The sequence below is a fragment of the Bubalus bubalis genome, chromosome 4 (assembly GCF_019923935.1).
Source record: "Bubalus bubalis isolate 160015118507 breed Murrah chromosome 4, NDDB_SH_1, whole genome shotgun sequence".
In the NCBI taxonomy this organism is placed as follows: Eukaryota; Metazoa; Chordata; class Mammalia; order Artiodactyla; family Bovidae; genus Bubalus; species Bubalus bubalis.
Genome location: NC_059160.1, coordinates 54,999,498 through 55,023,291, shown reverse-complemented (window position 1 = coordinate 55,023,291; position 23,794 = coordinate 54,999,498). Strand labels below are relative to the sequence as shown.

At 40.1% G+C, this 23,794-nt stretch overlaps 1 protein-coding gene across 3 annotated transcripts in view; it reads right to left on the bottom strand.

The window, feature by feature from the left end:
- The window catches only part of SLC5A8 (solute carrier family 5 member 8), a 135,210-nt gene that overhangs the window by 47,080 nt on the left and 64,336 nt on the right, over window positions 1-23,794 (bottom strand). For 2 of the 3 annotated variants that reach the window (XM_025283642.3, XM_025283643.3), the window contains exons 3-4: window positions 11,906-11,971; window positions 9,661-9,712 (exon numbers count right to left, since the gene is read on the bottom strand). In XM_025283642.3, coding sequence (XP_025139427.3) covers window positions 9,661-9,712; window positions 11,906-11,971 — 118 coding nt within the window. Of the gene's footprint in view, window positions 1-9,660; window positions 9,713-11,905; window positions 11,972-19,420; window positions 20,584-23,794 lie in introns of those variants that run through there. The other variant, XM_006043582.4, reaches the window with a different exon arrangement.

Here is a 23,794-nt window from a genome sequence, read left to right as displayed (position 1 = left end):
CTGGTCCCATCACTTCATGGGAAATAGATGGGGAAACAGTGGAAACAGTGTCAGACTTTATTTTTTGAGCTCCAAAATCACTGCAGATGGTGACTGCAGCCATGAAATTAAAAGACGCCTTACTCCTTGGAAGGAAAGTTATGACCAACCTAGATAGCATATTGAAAAGCAGAGACATTACTTTGCCAACAAAGGTCCATCTAGTCAAGGCTATGGTTTTTCCTGTGGTCATGTATGGATGTGAGAATTGGATTGTGAAGAAGGCTGAGCGCCAAAGAATTGATGCTTTTGAACTGTGGTGTTGGAGAAGACTCTTGAGAGTCCCTTGGACTGCAAGGAGATCCAAGCAGTCCATTCTGAAGGAGATCAGCTCTGGGATTTCTTCGGAGGGAATGATGCTGATGCTGAAACTCCAGTACTTTGGCCACCCCATGTGAAGAGTTGACTCATTGGAAAAGACTCTGATGCTGGGAGGGACTGGGGGCAGGAGGAGAAGGGGACGACAGAGGATGAGATGGCTGGATGGCATCACTGACTCGATGGACTTGAGTCTGAGTGAACTCCGGGAGTTGGTGATGGACAGGGAGGCCTGGTGTGCTGCGATGCATGGGGTCGCAAAGAGTCGGACACGACTGAGTGACTGAACTGAACTGAGGGAACATCAAATGACCCCATGGTAATGCAATCAATAAAACAAAGAGCCTGGAAAATTAACAAGCTGAAATTTTGACATTTATAGAACATTGTCCCCAACACAATGAATATTCTGTACAAAAATATATGGAAATTTCAGGAACAGAGACCATATCCTGGGCTGTAAGACAAATCTTAATACATTTCAAAGAATTAAAATCATAGTAGTTCTCTGACCAAAGCAGCATTAATTTAGAAACCAATAACAAAAAGGTAAGTTTGAAAATCACCAAATATTTGAAAATTATGTGATACACTTCTAGATAACCCGTGGGTAAAAGAAATCACAAGAGAAACTGGAAAATATCTTGAACTGAATGATTAAAAAAAAACATGGTATCAAAACCTGTGGGATACAAATCAAGCAGTACTTACAATAGAATTTACAGCTTTAAATATTATTTTAGAAAATAAGAAAGATTTAAAATCAGTGGTCTAAGTTTCTACCTTAAAAAGCTAAAAAATTTAAGCCCAAAGTTAAGTAGAAGAAACAGTAAACATAATTAATGAAATAGAAAGCAAATACGTAAAATTAACAAAGCCAGAAACTAGTTCTTAGAAAAAATTTAAAACATCAATAAAAGACTAGCAAGATACATCAAGGTAAAAAAGGACAGAAAAGATATCAATATTAGGAACAATTAGAAGGGACATCACTATAAATTTTATAAACATTAAAAGCATATCAAGAGGATATTTTAAACAACTTTATGCCAATGACTTGGCAAATTAGATAAAATGAACTAAAAAAGACAGTTGACTAAAATTGACAAAAACTAGAAAATCCAAATGACTATATTTTTTACAGAAGCTGTATCAATAAACTAAAACTTTTCTACAAAAATAAGTATCAGGCTCAGATGCCCTCATTGTGAATTTTTTCAAGCATTTAAGAAATAAATACACAGTCTTATATCTCTTTCAGAAAATAGAGGAAGAAACACTTTCCAAACCATACAAAGTCAGTATAATCAATACAAAAACCCTGACGAAAACATTTAAGGAAAAGTAAATTTCATGCCAATACTCCTCATAACCTGCAAAATTCCTTTACAAAATACTGGCAAATCAAATTCATCAATATATTAAAAGGTTAATACATTATGACCAAGTAAATTTTATCACAAGAAGGAAAATTGGTTTAACATTTGAAAAATCAATATAATTTTCTACATTAACAGTGCATGAAGACAGAGAAGTAAAAGGCATACAGACAGGAAAAGAATTAGTAAAACTGTTTCTGTTCATCAGTCAGGATTCAGTCTCTCATTTCTACTCTTTGCAACCCCATGGACTGTAGCACACCAGGCTTCCCTGTCCATCATCAACCCCCAGAGCCTACTCAAACTCATGCCCATCACGTCAGTGATGCCAGCCAACCATTTCATCCTCTGTTATCCCCTTCTGCTCCTACCTTCAGTCTTCCCAGCATCAGGGTCTTTTCCTATGAGTCGGTTCTTCGCATAGGGTGGCCAAACTATTGGAGTTTCAGCTTCTGCATCAGTCCTTCCAAAGAACATTCAAGACTGATTTCCTTTAGGATGGACTGGTTGGATCTCCTTGCAGTCTAAGGGACTCTCAAGAGTCTTCTCCAACACCACAGTTCAAAAGCATCAATTCTTTGGTGCTCAGCTTTCTTTATAGTCCAACTCTCACATCCATACATGACTACTGGAAAACCATATCTTTGACTAGGCAGACCTTTGTTGGCAAAGTAATGTCTCTGCTTTTTCATATGCTGTCTAGGTTGGTCATGTACTTCCCTGGTGGCTCAGATGGTAAAGCATCTGTCTACAATGCGGGAGACCCGGGTTCAAGCCCTGGGTTGGGACATAGTTTTTCATCCAAGGAGCAAGCGTGTTTTAATTTCATGGCTGCAGTCACCATCTGCAGTGATTTTGGAGCCCAAAAAGTCTCTCACTATTTCCATTGTTTCTCTACTATGGGCAAGAATCCCTTAGAAGCAATGGAGTAGCCATCATAGTCAGCAAAAGAGTCCAAAATGCAGTACTTGGATGTAATCTCAAACACGACAAAATGATCTGTTTGTTTCCAAGGCAAACCATTCAATATCACAGTAATCCAAGTCTGTGCCCTGACCAGTAATGCTGAAGAAACTGAAGTTGAACAGTTCTATGAAAACCTACAAGACCTTCTAGAATTAACACCCAAAAAAAGATGTCCTTTTCATTATATGGGACTGGAATGCAAAAGTAGGAAGCCAAGAGATACCTGAAGTAACAGGCAAATTTGGCCTTGGAGTACAAAACGAAGCAGGTCAAAGGCTAACCGAGTTTTGCCAAGGGAATGCACTAGTCATAGCAAACACTCTCTTCCAACTCTACACATGGACATCACCAGATGGTCAATACTGAAATCAGATTGATTATATTCTTTGTTTCTATTCAGAAACAACATGAAAACCACAAAGGATTTTCCAAAAGCCTATTTGAATTAGTAAGTATGTTTAGCAAGTTCTCAGGATAGAAGATCAACATATAGAAGGCAATTGTATTTTTCCATACTTGCAAATGATGAAAAGACATTACTGAATGAAATTTTAAAAGGCCTGGGTAAATGGGTAAATAGGCCAAGTAATGGATAGATAGACCATGTAAATGACAGGTCAAGTCTTTTGCCCACTTTTTGTTAGGTTATTTGTCTTTTTTCCATTGATTTTGTTATTCTATGAGCCAGTAAGCTCAACATCAACAGTCATCAAGAAAATACAAAATAAAACCACAGTAAGATAATAGATGGTACAACTTGAATGGCTATAATTAAAAAGACAAATATAAAATGCTGGCAAGGACATGGATCACTGAAACTCTTATAGGTTGTGGGGTGGGCATGTAGAATGATACAACAACTTAGAAAAGCTATTTGGTAGTTTCTCTTAAATTCTGTACATGTGACTGCCCTGTGGGTCTGAACACGTGGGTCAGAACAGGTGTATATTGAACTTTATACTGCTTCCAGGTATTCATCCACTAAAAATGAAAACATGTCAAAAAGCAAAGCAAGACAAAACAAAACCTGTACAAGAATGTTCTTAGCAGCTTTCATTCAAAATAGCCTAAAACTGGAACAACCCAACATCCATCAACAAGAGAATGGATAAACAGATTTTGGTAGATGCATATGATAAAATACTAGCAATAAAAAGGAATGAATTACTGATACATGTACCAACATGAAAGAATACCTCAAAAACATTTTATTGAGCAAAAGAAATCAGATACAAAAAAGGCAATATATGATTCCACTTATACAAAATCTAAGAACAGGGAAAGGTAATTTATGGTGATAGAAGCTCACTGCTTGGAATAGAGGGGGGGATTCATTAGAAAGAAACACAAAAAAATTTCTGGGAAATGAAGATAAAAATATTCTATATCTTGAGTTAAATGGTTGTCACAAGTACACAAAATTGTCAAAAGTCAACCAACTGTGCACTTAGGTCCTGAGCACTTTATTGTATATACACTATATCACAATAAAATATGGCTTTCAATTTTAAAAAGCAAGAAAGAAAAACTTAAGAAACAACTGAACTAATTACAGATATATAAACTTATCTGAATCCTGATTCTAATAAACACTGAGAAAACATCAGGGATCTCTGAACACTGACCTCATACTGGCAATTGTTGTTTTTAGTCACTTTCATGCATTGGAGAAGGAAATGGCAACCCACTCCAGTGTTCTTGCCTGGAGAATCCCAGGGACGGGGGAGCCTGGTGGGCTGCCGTCTCTGGGGTCGCACAGAGTCGGACACGACTGAAGCGACTTAGCAGCAGCAGCAGTCACTAAGTCATGTCCAACTCATTTGCACCCCCGTGGACTGCAGCCCATGAGGCTTCTCTGTCCATGGCATTTCCCAGCCATTTCTTTCTCCAGCGGATCTTCCCGACCCAGGGATCGAATCTGCGTCTCCTGCATTAGCAGGTGGATTCTTTACCACTGAATATTATTGATGATAGTAAGCAATCAGTGTTAACATTTTAGAAATGATGGAAGTTACAATTGTATTTTAAAAACACACCTTGGTACAAACTGTCAGCTACAGAATATATAAACCATGAGAATGTCAGGTACAGCATGGTTAATGATACTGTCTTGCATATTTTAAATGTTGCTAAGAAAGTAAACCTTACAAGCTCTCATCATAAGAAAAAAATTTCATAACTATGAGCAGTGCATATCCCAAAGAGTAATTTTACATTCAATGTGAGGAAAAAGGCATCAGAAAATTGACTGCTCAGATGTGGTCACTGTTAACATAATGATGTGTATTTTCTTCTACATATATTTAAATCTCATGCTATTGTCATCAATATTTAACTAAGTGGAATTGTAGGCTTTTTCTCGATCATTTTAGTTTTGTATATGTAGGAATCTAGTTCCTATTATCATGACTGGGCCTTTAGGAATAAATATGATAACAATAAATCAACCAAATAACCTCCAGAGTAGCTTTTCAAAATTCTCTTCTAATTCTTCCTGTTCTTCTCAAATCATCTCTAACACTATATGCATTTTCTAGACATTTATAAAAATAAGCTGAAAATCTGGAGGCTAATGATATTTTACATAATTTTATTCTACCTCATGCTTTTATCAGAGAAGCAGTGTTCACTGTTAAATAAAAATTTCTTTATTTGCTGATAGCTATGTTTCTACCTGCTATCACTTTTTCAATGCTCCTTTTAAATCCAGGATATCTGAATATAAATTATCTAATATGTCACTGGATATGATCTTGTTTCTTTTATAAGCACAGTCCTTCAAACTATAGGCTAGAAATGTCATTTTATTTTAGACAATTTTCTCCACAGGCCTAGAGAAAAACTTGATTCTATAAAAGCTATTTAGTCAAAAGCTTTTTCTTAAAAACAAAAAACAAGTTTGAAGAGCCAAATAACTTACGTGGTCCTTATAAAGTTAATGGAAATATAATTGAATACGTGATACAAGCTCTAAAGGAAATCAGCCCTGAATATTTATTGGAAGGACTGATGCTGAAGCTGAAGCTCCAATACCTTGGCCACCTGATATGAAGAACTGATTGGCAAAGACCCTGATGCTGGGAAAGATTGTGGGCAGGAGGAGAAGGGGGTAGCAGAGGATGCGATGGTTAAGTAGCATCACTGACTCAATGGCCAAGAGTTTGAGCAAACTCCAGGAAAAAGTGAAAGGCAGGGAAGCCTGGTGTATTGCAGTCCACAGGGTTGCAAAGAATTGAACATGATTTAGCTACTGAAGAACAACTGCCATAAATTTTAAAAAATCCTTCTTGAATCTCAATCCTATGCGTTAATGGTATTTGAATATTTTAAAAAGAGAGAGAGAGAGATGCTACTTGGCCAGGTGTATCTATACCTTAATGCTATCTTTACATTCCCAGAATTTGGCTTTTCACTTTGTAGGTTTAGAAATGCAAAGATGAATGGGTTATAGGGGGGAAAGTCATGCTGACTGGTAAACTATAAGCATTGCTGTAAAACAGCATCAAAGTTTACTAATATACAATGAGAAATAGGGGTCAGAAGCAGACTTGTTGTAATTGTTAGTTCATGATCATATAATTTCCTACTGATTAACATGTCAATGTGGGAAGCCAAATTCTGATCAAAAGGTAATTTGGTGAGCTTAGTATCTGAAAAGGAAGCATTAATCTCATAATTATGAAGGGTAGAACCATTGATCTGTTCAGTGTCCTTTGTTTCGCTACCCTGGATCTTTTACAGGTGCCTGTATACCAAACTCAGTCTTTATTCTGAAGAGTACACATTATAGCTGAAAAAAGTGAAAGTGTTAGTCACTCTTGGGTGTCTGACTCTTTGCGACCCCATGGACTGTAGCCTGCCATGTTCCTCAGTCCATGGAATTCTCCAAGCAAGAATATTGGCATGGGTTGCCATTTCCCACTCTAGGATGGAACCCAGAGATCAAACCCAGGTCTCCTGCTTTGCAGGCGGATTCTTTACCATCTGAGCCACCAGGGAAGCAATTACAATCCTATAACGTCCCTTAAAATCCACCCCCTTCAAATTTAGGAATTATGGATTTTTGCAAATTATATTCAATTCATGTATTGCATTTAACAGGACTTCCCTGGTGGCTCAGCAGTAAAGAATCTGCCTGCCAATGCAGGAGACCTGGGTTTGATCTCTGGGTCAGGAAGACTCCCTAGAGAAAGAAATGGCAACCCTCTGCCCATGGGATTTCCCAGGCAAGAATACTGGAGAGGGTTGCCTGGCAGGCTACAGTCCAAGGGGTTGCAAAAGTGTTGGAAACGACTTAGCAACAAAGCCACCACCACCATGATGATATATGTTAACTAGACCTATTGTGGTGATCATTGCAATATACAAATACTAAATCATTATGGTAAACCTGCAACTAATATAATGTTATATGTCAATTATACCTCAGTGAAAAAAAGTATGTAAAAGACGTATGGAATTCAGATGAAGTGATAAAATATCTCAGATTTGCAGCAAAATAAACTAGTGATAGAAATACAGATGTGATGGAAATCAAGAGTTGATAATTATTAGTGTAGATTTAATGGTATGTTAGCATTCAGTACACTATTCTATTTTAGCATACGATTGAAGTTTTCTGTAATTAAAAAAAAAGATTAAAAAGATTGCACATAGAGAACGTTAAGTGCCAATTCAGCTAAAAATGTTTCTACGGAGCATCTGTTGCACACCAAGTACTCTCTCTCTGTCTGTGTTTGCTGCTTTGTTACAGTAAAATCCACGTATGCTCAGTTGCTTTAGTCAGGTCCAACTCTGTGACCCTACAGACTGTAGCCACCTCTATCCATGGGATTCTCCAGGCAAGAATACTGGAGTGAGTTGCCATGCCCTCCTCCAGGAGATCTTCCTGATCCAGGGATTGAACTGGCATTTCCTGTGTCTTTGGCATTGCAGGCGATTCTTTACCCACTGAGCCACTTGGGAAGCCCATGGTCAAATACATGGCTGATATTAAAGTGGTCAAAATGCAATGCCTCGAATCCTAATTTACTCCCAGGGAGTGGCTCAATAAACTGATAAGAACAGTCCTTGAAGCATTGAAGGTAGTGTTTCTTATTCCCAGAACTGCACTTTAAAACTCTAAAGCCAATATTTCAGTTATACTTAACTCCAATAGGTAACTTATGAAGTTTATAGCTCAGCTCTTTACATATGAAGTGATTCATTCACGATGTTGGTAATATTTACAAGACACATGCCTGACATTCAGAATTCAACATCACATTATATAATGGATTTCTTCTTTGTAATGATACTGCTGTGCTTTATAAATATAGATGGCAACTATTACCTATGTATCATGAAATTAAGAAATTAGAATCTGCAGTTAGAAGGAGTTTTCCCTTTTCTTGTTTTCTTTGAGGTTTTCCATTTTATATTAATTTGAGGAACTGCATCACATTCTTCCCATCACAGACTCCACTTGTCCATTTTAGAAGGAAGTTTCAGAGATAAATTTGCTTCTAACTGATAAGAATTTAAAGTATGTAGTTTCCCTGAAGCCTTCTGAGTGTATGACTAATTCACTTCTTTGCCTCAATAAACAATCCCAGTTTCACAGCTATTATCTTCCCAAATCTAGAGAGTAACTTGTTGATCCATAAAATTGTCACATATTTATTTATAAGGCTACTATAACCATCTGTCCTTTGGTCACCAGGAGAAATCTAATATTTCAAATCACATAGACCTTTTTTCTTGTATTTTGGATCACATTCAAAGTGTGGAGAAAAAAATTTCTCCTCCTGCCCAATTTTACAATGGGACCAAGTCTGAGCTGAATAACGCAGAAGCCTATTGGAGATAACTTCTTCCAAGAAGTAAGCGTCTTTCCCAAAATTAAAAGCAGAGACATTGCCAGCAAAGGTCTGTCTAGTCAAAGCTGGTTTTTCCAGTAGTCATATATGGATGTGAGAGTTAGACTATAAAGAAAGCCGAGCGCCAAAAAATTGGTGCTTTTGAACTGTGGTGTTGGAGAAGACTTTTGAGAGGCCCTTGGACTGCAAGGAGATCCAACCAGTCCATCCTAAAGGAAATCAGTCCTGAATATTCATTGGAAGGACTGATGCAAAAGCTGAAACTCCAACAGTTCAACCATATGTTGAACCATTTGGCCACCTGATGTGAAGAACTGACTCATTTAAAAAGACCCTGATGCTGGGAAAGATTGAAGGTGGGAGGAGAAGGGGTCAGCAGAGGACAAGATGGTTGGATGGCCGCAGAAGACTGATTCAATGGACATGAGTTTGAGTAAACTCCAGAAGTTGGTGACGAACAGGGAGGCCTGGTGTGCTGCAGTCCATGGGGTTACAAAGAGTAGGACATGACTGAGCGACTGATCTGAACTGAACTGTTGGAGATGGGCTCCAGGTTACAAACACAAAGGGAGCAAGTGCAGTCCATTCATGATTTAGACTACAGGGGGCGTTCATTCTGAAGGAATGGAGAATGGCTGGTTGGCACTTCCCAGAGAAACACAGCCCAATGAAGCCTGTTGTTGTTTAGTTGCTAAGTCATGTTGATGCTTGCAACCCTATGGATGGTAGCCTACCAGGCTCCTCTGTCCATGGGATTCTCCCAGCAAGAATACTGAAGTCGGTTGCCATTTCCTTATCCAGGAGATCTTTCCGACCCAGGGATTGAACCCTTATCTCCTGCATTGGCAGGCATGTTTTTATCACTCAGTCACCAGGGAAGCCCCCAGGGTTCTAACCTTCTACTAATTTACAGACCTTTCTGAGCTATAATTCAGGAACCCAGAGAAGCTGTTGTGTAGACACTGAACCCACCAGATCCGCTTCAAGCTGATGCAGGTTACTGGAAGCATTCCTCCACCTCCCCATCTCCCCAAAGAGAGAATAAAGTCTGTTAAAAGTGAACCTCCAAGCATGAGTGACATATTAACTCCAAAATGTACCTTGATTCAAAGCCAGGGCAGGGGCATAAATAACAATTCCAGTATACAGAATCTAGATGAAAAAAGAAAACAAATAAATAGTATGAATTACAAAATGAAATATTGATATTTTTCTATAAATTTACTTATAAATTAAAAACCATAGTTTTAATATACTTTAACAAAATTTTCTTGCAACTTGAAAATGTTATTTAAGTGAAGTTGACTCTCCTTTTCTATTTGGGGTATGGTCATACGTTACAAAAGCCTTTTATGACCAATTTTATGTAAAAATGTGGACTTTTCATGCAGTGCTTAGTGCAGATAGTCACTAATCCATCAATTCAAGTTTGAAACCAACTTTCCTAGATCTGGAACAATTTGGAAGAAAGAAAGGGTACAGATTTAAAAGGGCGATGCTCGTTCATATGCTTTCAAACTTTTGTCAATCACTGAAGATGTGGTAAAGCAGTGAAAATTTTGGAAACTTGTTTGCAAAAGTTGGCATGACCACTAATTAAACAAAAGTGTAAATTTGCCCTAAAATTTCCTGAGGGCCAACAAAAATTCTACTCTACCTTTTTAATATTATTATTTTTCATTCATATACTTAACAAATATCTATTAATCTGGGGTACAACAGTAAGATAAATATTCTCAAAATATCATTTTCATTGCATCTGATCTTTCAAATACATAGAGGCTAATTCTATGATTATACTATAAAACATACTATGAAAAAAACATATCATTCAGTGTTTGAATGTTTTATTAAATTGCATGAATAGATCTATAGAAGTAAGTCCTTCGAACAGTGGATTCTGAAGCTCCCCTCCTTTTGCAGGAATGCACTAGCTTTCCACAGTCATTATATCGTCCAAGTTAAAGATTTGAAAATGTGACCCAGCCATCTTCTTAACATTTGTCCCCACTCTTACATTTCTGTTGGCACTTCTAATGATGATCCAAAGAGGGATTGAACTCCATGGTGGAATGCAAGCTACCAGCCTCAGCTCTGGGTCAGAATCTCTACCAGATCCCAGAGGGCTCTTTTCTTTCATACTGCAAGTGTTAAGGGCAAATATAATTTAAGCTACATAGCTAGCAAAGATATAAAATGAAGCTAAGTTAAATAATTTACAAAGGCACTCTGTCTTGCTGTAGCAAAGCACTCTGTCTTGGGTAGCTTTTGACTGGAGAAATGGAATTATAAATAGGGAAGAGATTGAAAACTCCCTCCTCGACCTCCATTATCAAACTCATTCATGAAAGACTTAGCTGCCAAGAGGGAGATAGGTCTAAATTATGTGACAATGATCGTGACAAGATGATGGGTGGGAAGCAATCTCTGTCACTGATGACTTGGCAAATCTTTGATTTCCATTTGTGCCAATCAGTAAATCTATACTTGCATATTTTTGAAGTATTGGATTGTGGGGGGTTTTGTTGGTTTTTTTGTGACCCCGTGGGCTGTAGCCCACCAGGCTCCTCTGTCCATGGGATTTCCTAGGCAAGAATACTGGAGTGTGGTGCCATTTCCTTCTCCAGGGAATCTTCCCAACTCAGGGACTGAACCTGCGTCTCCTGCTTGGCAGGCAGACTCTTTACCGCTGAGCAACCTGGGAAGCCTGTTGGATTGTGCACTTAGCTTTAAAAACTCCTCCTGAGTGCATGATGTTGTTGCTTTATACTCAGTGAGTATATCAATTAGGTTTTACAGTTCAATTTCTGAAAGAGTGCATTGATTCATTTTTTTTAAGTATGCTTTCAAGGAAAATTATTTTCAAATTTTTTATTCCTATGTCAGCTAATATTTTCTATTAAATCTATTACTTAACACACTGCAAAAATACTATGAAATATACAATGTGTTTTCCCTTTATTATAATTCCTACTATCAGCTAGTACAGTTCTTTCAAATATCTTTGTCATCTAAGCCATGCCCTTACTGCCACTTTGGTAGGGACAGAGGGAGACATAAGAGGAAAAAACATATTTTCCTAACCATAACTGTTGCTTGTTCAACATAATATTCAGTGTCCACTTAACTCACTGTTTTCTCAGGAAATAATGCATTTGCTGAGACAAGGTTTAATGATCTTAAGGATTAATGCTATGTAGTGACAGGCCTTTTTACTTTTGTGTTTCCTCCTACATTCAACCTCTTTTCTTTCACGTATTTATCAAAGAAGCTTGACCCAGGTGCCTTGTTTAAAAACACTGTAGATGGAAAGAAGATAAAATAAATGAACTGATGGCTACTTACTGTTTGAACAATGAAGAGGATTGTTCCACAGAGGCGAACACATTTGTTAAATCGAAGTTCTAAATACTGTTTCCAAAAAAAAGGAAAAATGGTTAATATGTAAAACTTCTGGACACTTTTTAAAAACCAGCAGCTTGAGAAGTAAAGGGGCTAAAACTTTAAAGAAACTTCATAACTAATTTTTATCCTGCATTTCTATTTCACTATTAATAGTTTAATTTAAATTATTCAAATGTTATTTAAATTAATATTTTATTTTAAAATTTATTTATTTTTTAATTGAAGGATAATTGCTTTACAGAATTTTGTTGTTTTCTGTCAAATTTCAACATGAATCAGCCATAGGTGTACATATGTCACCTGTATACAGCCATATGAATCATATGTACACCTATGAATCAGCCATAGGTGTACATATGCTACCTATGTACATGTGTACAGCCATAGATGTACAAATTATTTAACTTAGTATTTTAAGTTACAAATAGCAAAACTGACCCTTATTTTAGAGTACAGTTCAAAATTTTTTTTGTTTGCTTGTTTGTCTGTTTTTGGCCACTGTGTAGCATGTGGGATCTTAGTTCCCCGATCAGGGATGCAACCTGTGTCCCCTACATTGGGAGTGCGGAGTCTTAACCACTGGACTGCTAGGTTAAGCCCCAGTTCAATGGTTTTAACACACAACAGTTTCATCACCCCCAGAAAAGTCCTTCATGTTGCTCCTTTGTCGTCAAATCCTCTTTCCATCCCTAAACCTTGGCAATCACTGATCCATTCTCCATCCCTACAAGTTTTGCCTTTTGCAGAATGTCATACAAATGCAATTATTTTCTGCATTTTTAGAATGAACAAAGTGTGGTCCTCCCCTTTCTCTTGGCATCTACCCAATACATTTCCCTTGATACACTTAGGGAATCAACCCTTTCCCACTTTAGGCAACTGTGGCAGAACTGTCAGTCAGGGTGCCTTGCCTGGGCTAAAAGGCAGTCACATGACCTACACTCAGCCCATCAGTTTCTCTTCTCAATAGGTGAATCCTAGAGGCAAGATATAAAGACAGAAACTGACTGAACCAGAAAGCAGACTGATCCTGACAGCGTGGCCTGAAGAGGCTGCCCTGGCTTCTGTTCCTTTTCATAGTCTGTTTGCTCAGCTTTTCCTCCTATTCTGTGAGCTATGCCCATATCCTTACAATAAAAAGTTTTAACTTAAATCAGCCTAAGTCCATTTTTCTATTCAAAGCCAACCTTGACATCTGCAATAGACTATAATAGAGAGGCATACCTCGTTTTATAGCACTTCTTTTTATTGTTGTTCACAGACACTGCATTCTTTACAAATGAAAAATTTCTGGCACCCTTCCAAGAAGCAAGTCTATTGGCATCATTTTTCCAACAGCCTTTGCTCGCTTCACGTCTCTGTTTCACACTTTGGTAATTCTCCCAATATTTCAAGCTTTTTCATTATTGTTACGTTTGTTACAGTGATCTTTGATGTTGCTATTGCAAAACGCTTACGACTCACTGAAGGCTCAGATGATGGTTAGCATTTTTTAGCAATAACGTATTTTTTAATTATGGTATATACATTCTTTTTTAGACAAAGAGCTATTGTACACTTAATAGACTAAGGCATAGTGTAAACACAACTTTTATATGCACTGAGAAAGGAAAAATCATGCAACTTGCTTTACTGCAAAATTCACATTATTGTGGTGGTCTGGAACCAAACCAGCCACATCTCTGAGGTAGGTCAGTAGTGTGCCTATCTCCTATTTATATATAATCATGTGCCACAGAGTTAGAATCCTAGGACTTTACAGCTGGAAGGAAGCTGGGGTATGTGGTTTAGTCACTAAGTCATGTCCGACTCTTGTGACCCCATGGACTTAGCCCACCAGGCTCCTCTGTCCATGGGATTCTCCAGGCAAGAATACTGGAGTGGGTTGCCATTTCCTCTCCAGGTGATCTTCCCAACCTGGGGATCGAACCCAGGTCTCCTACACTGCACGCAGATTCTTTACGCACTGAGCTATGAGGGAGGAAGCTGGGGTCCATGACATTCTTTAACTTGAATAGTGTTACTACAATATACAGAGAATTTTAAGGCTAACAGTCTTTTCACATACAGAAGAAAAAAGAAGGAAAGAAAAACTGATATTTGGTAAATATTAGAGGAAAAGACACCAGATATTTTTGCTTCATAATTACAGATAACATTTATAATGTATTTGCTGCATGTCTTTTCCTCCCAGGTAAGTCCATGAGGTGGTTACTATACAAAGTGAATATTAGAAACCAGGACACTGGGGTACAGAGAGAAAACCAAGATTGTAACCTAATAATTGTTAGAGACAACTCAAATTTGGGACCATTTGATGTCAAACTCTGTGTACATAACCATTATGTTGTCCAAAATAGCAAGTAAACTGCCTGTGTGTTTAAGATTCATCCAGAGTGAGTGAGTGGCACTGACACACAGTAGGACCTCCTAAAATAACTGATAAGTAAAAAACACACAATGCTGTTCAGTGAGTACACTGGGGCAAGAGTTCCAGCCTTTGTTCCAGCCTCACTCCTCTTGAAAATGTGGATCATAGTAATAATTCTTTCCTCTCTTACTCTGCAGGATTTTGGAGACCATCAAATGATGCAAATGGATATCTTAAATCTAAGACATTAAGAAGCTGGTAACCAAAGCCATAGGCCTTGAGAATTTGAATCTTAGTAAATTACATGTGTTAAAATTATCTAACTATATTTTGAAAGACTTTTTAGAAAACCCAAGAGGTGTTTTGAAGCATGGAAACAGGGCACTGCTATTTCTTATAAGTTGTTTTAGTAAAACTCTATTAAAAATAAATGTACATGAATTGAGAGAGAAATCTTTGCCTTTTCTAAGTATGTATATCCAAATTGGTGGAGATTAAAAAAAAAAAAACTGAGGAGGAAAATGTGATGGAGGTAAGAATGTAGCAGGTTTAACAAAATACATGTATATATTTTTCCTCACACAAGACTAACTCAAGACAGATCCAAGAATTCCAGTGTCATGACCATGTCAGTGACATTCCATGTCGAGTGGAAAAAAGTGCACAACGTAGAAGCTGAGAATTATGCTTTATTCTGAGGCCTCACTGAGGACTATAGCCCAGGATGGCAGCCTCTCAGATAGCTCTGAGGAACTGTTCCAAAGAGATAAGGGAGGAGCCAGAATATAGAGGAGTATTTACTAGGGGCAAGGGAAGAATATGGAGTTGAACATCAAAAGATTACTGCTAATCACAAAAAAACAGATATCTCAAGTTAATGATTTTAGTCCTTTTCTGTGTATGGAAAGATGCAAGAGTCTGAGCTGACTGAAATCCTTCCTTTCATAGACATCTTAGCTACTTAGGGCCAGTATCCTACTTGTCTCCACTCTCCCAGGGTGCGCCATGGATGGCAGCGGCAGTGGCTGATGGCTTCGTGGCCACACTGTTCATTGTTTACTGCAATGGCAGAGACGTTCTTTGTCCACCTCAGCTACTGGGCTGCTAAAGAGATACTTAAAGACCAAGTCACTGATCTGTAGGCTCAGAGAGTAGCTCTAGGATTTCTTGACAAAGCTATAGAGTAACAATAGGCATCTGTGTAACCAAGCAGGACCCTATGGGGCCTTCCCAGGACAGATTCTTGCCCCCATGTCCTCACCCTGCCTCTTGTTTATAGAAAAGCTGTAGACTCCCAGGCCTCCCTGAGTTACAAAAGTCTGGCCCAACAATTAATGATTGAAAAGATGTTGAATACATAGTGACAAAACTAGCAGTTGGGCCAGAAGAACTGGTAACAATTTAAACAGTAAATCAGCCATATAGCAGTCACAGAACCTTTAGTTCCTTCCGGAAGTACCAAGATAACAGCATCTGGTGCACATTTTCCCAATTGCTTTACAGATGCTAAAACCTGCACCAAATGGAAGAAGCTAATTAACTGATGCCCCCAGAACCACTGGAGCCTGAGGATTGATTATGTTTACCCCTGTAACACTGCCTGGTTACCTCACTATAAACCTATCAGAGAATTGTGCCCAAAGTTATCACATAGTTGGTGACTCCCCTTCCTCACCTTGCCTTTAAAAATGCTTCCCTAAAACGCATTGGGGAGTCTGAGTTTTTGATAATCAGCTGCCCCAGACTAATAATAAAAGCTTCAGTTTCTTTCACCACAACCCAGAGTCAGTAAATCGGCGTTCCTGTGTATGGGCAAGTGGACCCAAGTTTGGTTTGATATCACCTATTGTCAGCCATGATCTCTCACGCTTCTTGGTACTTTGAATAATTTAGGGACACTAAGATTCCTATTGAATTTTGTTTTTAAAAAAGAGAGAGAGAGAGTAAGGGCAATGTAGTTTAAACACTTAGATTTTGTTGAATCCAGAAAGATCCTGAAGAAATGGGGAATTCAGTTGGGTTCCTGCACGATATTTTTTTCTGTGGGTCTGGAAGTTGTTAAACACCTCTCAGGACTATACTTTGAAAGCAGTAATAGACATCACAAATGCTTCCGAATAGCCTAGTCTGTGTGTGTGTGTGTGTGTGTATGTTAGTCGCTCAGTTGTGCCCAACTCTTTGCAATCCCATGGACTGTAGCCCACCAGGCAACACTGTCCATGGAATTCTTCAGGCAAGAATACTGGAGTTGGCTCCCATTTGCTTCTCCAGGGCATCTTCCTGACCCACGGATGGAACCCGGGTCTCCTGCATTTCAGGCTGATTCTTTTCCATCTAAGCCATCAGGGAAGCCCCATTGTATTGTCTCATAGCTAACAAATGGAAACTAGGGAGAAATTTCATATTTGTATAAGAATGCCAGGTCAATGCTGGACCTCTTATTCTGTATAGTTGACTCCAGCTCTTATCATAAAACAAAGAAAATACACCATATGAAAGAGTTTTCCATGACCAACTGCCAGAGACATAGCATAAAACCTAACTTCTCTGTCCCCAAAGGCCTGGCATCCACTAGTCAAGGACACCTGCTGTGTGCCCACAAGCCCTTGTGTCCTACATCACGTGCCTTAGCCCTTCTTCCACTCGGGGTTATAACACTCACAGGAGCCTTCAGAGGCAGCCAGCAGTGCACCACTGCAGAGCCTCTCAGCATGTATCCACTTTGTTTCAGGCTCTCTTGTGTAACTTAGTTTACTCCAGTTCTCTTAGTTTACAAAATGGGGCTCTCACAGTATAAGGATTATTTTGAGTATTGAGACAGAAAATGTATGTAAAACAGGCAGCCCAGTACCCAGCCTGTACTGAGCATTTGGCAAATGTTAGCTTTTTGCCATTTTTAGCTGGAGCCTTGCTAACTTAGCCTCCACCACTGTGGATGTGTGGGAAACGTGTTTCTGGTTGAGTTAATGTTGCTGCCCTGGAGAGGTACGGGTCAGTGACTACGAGAGGAGCAGTCATCTATGGTGACTGAAATCCTCATGCCAGGTTCTTCAAACCCCTTCTGGGTTTTGGAGTTGTTAAACTACGGATCAGAGCTCACAGACTCAAAGTGCCTGCAGATCTCATCAGGTAAAATACATAAGTTAATCGACCAGGCATTCATATATTAACCAGCTTGAAATAGTCCTCATATCCAATAAGAAATATGTTCTCTGACATCCCCCTCCAAACAAGAACTCCCTTCACACCTTTCTATCTTCTCTTTTGCATGTTTGATAAAGACTTAAATGCAGATAGATTTTTCTATCATAAGAAAGTAACCATGCAGATGTAGCGAAGAGGCCTCAATACAGAAATTAATCGCAAATTAGAGCAGTGGCTAAAAACTGAAGTTCCTGTCACCACAGGGAATATGAGCCCTGAGTCCCTAGTCTTTTAAGTTTCAAAAGAAGCCAGAATCTGGAATTTTACTTGACTTCTCATCATCATCATTAAATGCTAAATTAACTTTTCCCTTGTGGCTCAGCTGGTGAAGAATCTGCCTGCAATGTGGGAGACCTGGGTTCAATCCCTGGGTTGGGAAGATCCCGTGGAGGAGGGAAAGGCTACCCACTCCAGTATTCTGGCCTGGAGAATTCCATGGGCTGTATTGTCCATGGGGCAGCAAAGAGTTGGACATGACTGAGCAACCTTCACTTCACTTCACTTTTTTCAAGGCATTGTAAGGATCAGCAACAACCAAAAAGACTCAAGACTGAGTTTGGCCTGGGGCAATTAGTTTGTCACTTTTGAGCAAAACAAACTGTATCCTGCTCACTTCTGGGGTGATGACTAAACACTCTCAAATACAATGACCAGAGTGCAAAGAAGGCAACGCTACCCCAGGGGCACCTCGCCCTGAATGACGTCACTGGAGCCCAGGCAGCTTGTCACCAACACTTGCTGTGCCATTAGGGCCCTTCCCCAGTGCCAGGTGAAGCAGCCTCACCGAGTGGTTGGGTCAGGGCAAACATTCTATAAACTCAAGGACAAGGTAGCTGCTGAGAGGCTCGGCATCCTCTGGAATCGAACACTACTGCAGCTTTGTCCACGGAGCACAGGGAACTAGGCCCGACCCCTGCCCTGAACTTTTATTCTCGCTGGACACCCCCTTTCAACAGCTCTTTAAACTAAATCAAATGTTCACACTACCTTACAAAGCCCTTTCTGGCAGACAACTTGAAAGAATCTATAATCAGTGGACCTGTGCAATTGGAAAGCCGGTTTCCTGAATCATCTCTCCACAGAGGGAGAAGGCAGAGCTGATGAGGAACTTTGTGGCCAAATTCTCCTAGTGATCCCAATGGAACCACCTCTACCATCATCACCCCAATATTTAGGGTCAACATTTATGCAGCCCTTACCCTGTGCCAACACTATTCTAAATGCTATCCTTGCATCATCTCCTCTAATCCTCCCAACAACCAGATGAGGTAGGTGGTGTAATTATTTCCATTTTGAGATTAAGAAAGAGGCACAATTGGTTAAGTGTCAGTACAGGTTCTCCAGCTAGTAAGTGGAGAATCCCGTCTCAAATGCAGGTGCTGGGACAAGAGAATTAGAATCTTAACCATTTGGGTGCCTGCCCCTGAGTGGAAGGCAGGAGAGAGTACACACATTTTCCTGCTATCCTGGAAAAGTAAATGGAGTCTGAGGACCTGGAATGAGGGAATTCATTTCAAGGAGGAGGAGCTGAGACTTGAAAAACGGACCCTCCCCCAGGATAAGTTTAAAAATCTTTTCCCTTGACTTGGAATCAAAGATGTTAAAGCAGAAATCACCTTAGTGAAGACTAGTCGAAATAACTCGGTTTACTTCAGAAGCCTCTCTTTTCCTTCAAGCTCATGAAAGTTAAGTCCCAAGATTTTTTCCCTCTCCTTTACAGAACACCTCTCCCGGAAAGGGGAGGACAACAGAAGTGATGGGTATGAACAGGGAGAGATTTCGACGTGGTGGTGAGTCTGCCCCCAGGAAAATTCCTCCAGGAGCCTGAAAAGTCCTCCTCTCCCCCCGTCACCTCTCTCCGTGACCCCCTCACCCTTTACCTCGTAGGTGCTGGTAATGCCCAGTTTGTAGAACACGGGGAGGAAGACCTCCGCGCTGAGGACCACCACGAGGAAGTAGGTGATGGCAAAGATGCTGAATATGGCCCCAAAACGGTAGACCTCGGACGGGGTGCCCAGGACGGTGACGGCCGACATGAAGCTTGCGGTGAGGGACAACGCCACGGGCACGGCGGTCATCCTGCGGCCGCCCATCAAGAAGTCCTTGGAAGTCTGCTGGCCGCCCCCCGCGAAGGCGTAGTAGATGCCGATGACGGCCGAGATGAGCAGCATCCCAGCGAACACTACGTAGTCCCACACCACGAAGGTGCCGATGTCCCGCGGTGCGCCCATGGCCGCGCGGTCGCCGGGGTCCGACGCGCAAACTGGCGGCCCCGCGGCACGCAGCCCGAGCTGGAGCTTCCCTTGCGTGCCGAGCACTCACTTATCCCCCAGTCGCACGCGGCGGGTGTAGCGCCCTGCGGGGATGAGAGGCGTCTGGCAGGTGTCTGTCCCTCCGCTCCCCAGCGCCCAGCGCAGCCTCTGCGCCCACCGCAGCCAGCAGAGCCTTCCGAAACGAGATTTCGGAGACACCCCACCCACGCGGCGCTGAGCTCTCACTGGGCTCCAGACCAAGGTGGCTCGCCTAGCACCGCGGACACCGGGGCAGGTGAGAACTGGAGTTTCCAGCCGCCTCTGGCGAATCTTCAAGGAACGCTCAGCGAAAATTTTATCAAGTGGCACCCGAGGGGACGCACTATTTAAATGAGCAGGTGACCTATCGGGGAGTGTGGGTCGAAGGGTAATTGTCACGCCTTTAAGCTTTCCGGTTCAACAGACCGGGTCCTTACGGGAAGGTACAGCTGGAGTTTTTAGACTGATTTATCTGATAAATTGATGGGTGATTTCTGTGGCAGTGTGCAGTGAGCTGAGGTCCCAGTTCTTAGACAGGTAAGCAGTTATAAAGGAGAGGAACAAATCTGTGCTATTGGTTGCCTGTGTTTTTATTCAATGAACAATTTTCATCCCTAGCAGTTTCTCCTAAGAATGGTAGTCGCTATAATATATGTGTGGGTGTGTGTGCATGTGTATGCTCAGTTGCTCAGTGGTGTCTGACTCTTTGCAGCTCCATGGACTATAGCGGGACAGACTCTTCTGTCCATGGAATTTTCCAGGCAAGAAGACTGGAGTGGGTTGCCAATTCCTACTCCGGGGGATCTTCTTGAACCAGGAATTGAACTCATGTTTCTTGTGTCTCCTGCACTGGCAGGTGGATTAATAATACCTACAATTTAATGAGTCTTACCATGTGACATGTAACATGCTTGGCACTTTGTACATTAACTACTGCAACTCTTACTATTACCCTTGATATAGAAATCATCACTTATCAAATAAGGAAACTGGCTAAAACACTTGCCCAAGAAAATGGTGGAGATTAAGATTTTTAATTCAGGTCTGATACAGAATTTGTTCTCTTAATCTCAATGCTATACCTTGTAGAGTTCAAATATAGACACTTGTTAAATGTAGGCACAATTATATACACTTAAATGAAGATACTTGAAAGCATGTGGAAGACAAGATCATTTCCAGTATTAGCACTCAGTATTTTAAGTGGCTTGTCGAGAAATATTACTAACAACATGAGTCATGCTTGTAAAGCAATGTGATTCCTAAATTCTTCTTTTAAAATAGGCCCTCTAGCCAAATATGCCCTGGCATAGGTCTATTTCAAGCCATCCTTGTTTATTTTCTTAAATGCTTATAATTTACCTGTTGACTCTTGGCAGACAATCCACAGAATGCCTTTAGACCAGCCTGGCATGGGAATAAAGCTATGTCAGACTTTTTTTTTTTTTGTAAACTGGCATTATTTGCATAAGGCTACTCTGGTGGCTCAGTGGTAAAGAATCTGCCTGCCAATGCAGTAGACTCAGGTTCAATCCCTGGGTCAGGAAGATCCCCTGGAGAAGAAAGTGGCAACCCACTCCAGTATTCTTGCCTTAGAAATCCCACGGGCAGAGGAGCCTGGAAGGCTACAGTCCTTGGGGTTGCAAAGCAATCAGATGTGACTGAGTGACTAAATAACAACATTTATTTGCATAACACTCTTCAAAGGAAATAAAGAAGGAGATAGAAGATAAATCCAAGTAATTCCATTATTTAAACAACTATATGGTTTGAAATTAATTCCTGTATGAAATTTACTATATTTCAGAGACAGCATTTTTCTTCTGCTGTCACTGCCTGGTGCTCAAACTCTCAGCATAAAATTGCATTATAAAAGTTATAGCATCCACTGAATCGGGGGTTCTTCCATCTCTATACAAACTACAGTGCTTTACTTCACTGTGCAATGCCAGTGTACTCTACTCCATTAGTGTCCTGTCAAAGAATTAAGTGAGATTATATGTTCTCTGGAGGTGTTGGCCTCTGACTGTATAGAGAAGGGCATTTTGGTGGAAAACACTCAGACAACAGAGGGTGGGCTGCCAAGTTCTCTGAAGGCGATAGATGTTATGACTTTGAACCCAGCATAGTAGTAGTTGTAAGTGGGAAAAGAGGTCTTCCCACTTACTTTTTTTTTTTAATTGGAGGCTAATTACTTTACAATATTGTGGTGGTGGTTTTTGTCATACAATGACATGAATCAGCCATGGGTGTACATGTGTCCCCCATCCTGAACCCCCTTCCCACATCCCTCCCCATCCCATCCCTCAGGGTTGTCCCAGTGCACCAGCTTTGAGTGCCCTGTTTCATGCATTGAACTTGGACTGGTGATCTATTTCACATATGGTAATATACATGTTTCAATGCTAGTCTCTCAAATCATCCCACCCTCACCTTCTCCCACAGAGCCCCAAAGTCTGTTCTTTATATCTGTGTCTCTTTTGCTGTCTCGCATATAGGGTCATCATTACCATCTTTCTAAATTCCATATATATGTGTTAATATACTCAGTCAGTTCAGTGCAGTCACTCAGTCGTGTCTGACTCTTTGCGACCCCATGAATCGCAGCATTGGTGTTTTTCTTTCTGACTTACTTCATTCTGTATAAGAGGCTCCAGTTTCATCCATCTTGTTAGAACTGATTCAAATGTGTTCTTTTTAATAGCTGAGTAATATTCCATTGTGTATATATACCACAGCTTTCTTATCCATTCATCTGCCAATGGACATCTAGGTGGCTTCCATGTCCTGGCTATTGTAAACAGTGCTGCGATGAACATTGGGGTACACATGTCTCTTTCAATTCTGCTTTCCTCAGTGTGTATGCCCAGCAATGGGATTGCTGGGTCGTATGGCAATTCTATTTCCAATTTTTTAAGGAATCTCCATACTCTTCTCCATAGTGGCTGTACTAGTTTACACTCCTACCAACAGTGTAAGAGGGTACTCTCTTCTTTGTTCCCTCTCCAGCATTTATTGTTTGTAGACTTTTTGATAGCAGCCATTCTGACTGGCGTGAGATGGTACCTCATTGTGGTTTTGATATGCATTTCTCTGATAATGAGAGATGTTGAGCATCTTTTCATGTGTTTATTAGCCATCTATATGTCTTCTTTGGAGAAATGTCTGTTTAGTTCTTTGCCCATTTTTTGATAGGGTTGTTTATTTTTCTGGAATTGAGCTGCATGAGCTGCTTGTATATTTTTGAGATTAATTCTTTGTCAGTTGCTTCATTTGCTATTATTTTCTCCCATTCTGAAGGCTGTCTTTTCATCTTGCTTATAGTTTCCTTCATTTTGCAAAAGCTTTTAAGCTTAATCAGGCGATTCATGAGGTCGCAAAGAGTTGGACACGACTGAGCGACTGAACTGAACTGAGGCCCCATTTGTTTATTTTTGCTATTATTTCCATTACTCTGGGAGGTGGGTCATAGAGGACCTGCTGTGATTTATGTCAGATAGTGTTTTGCCTATGTTCTCCTCTAGGAGCTTTATAGTTTCTGGTCTTAAATTTAGATCTTTAATCCATTTTGACTTTATTTTTGTGTATGGTGTTAAAAAGTGTTCTAGTTTCATTCTTTTCCAAGTGGTTGACTAGTTTTCCCAGCACCACTTGTTAAAGAGATTGTCTTTTCTCCATTGTATATTCTTGCCTCCTTTGTTAAAGGTAAGGTGTCCATAGGTGCGTGGATTTATCTCTGGGCTTTCTATTTTGTTCCATTGATCTATATTTCTGTCTTTGTGCCAGTACCATACTGTCTTGATGATTGTAGCTTTGTAGTAGTCTGAAGTCAGGCAGGTTGATTCCTCCAGTTCCGTACTTCTTTCTCAATATTGCTTTGACTATTCAAGGTTTTTTGTATATCCATACAAATTGTGAAATTATTTGTTCTAATTCTATGAAAAATACCATTAGTCACTTGAT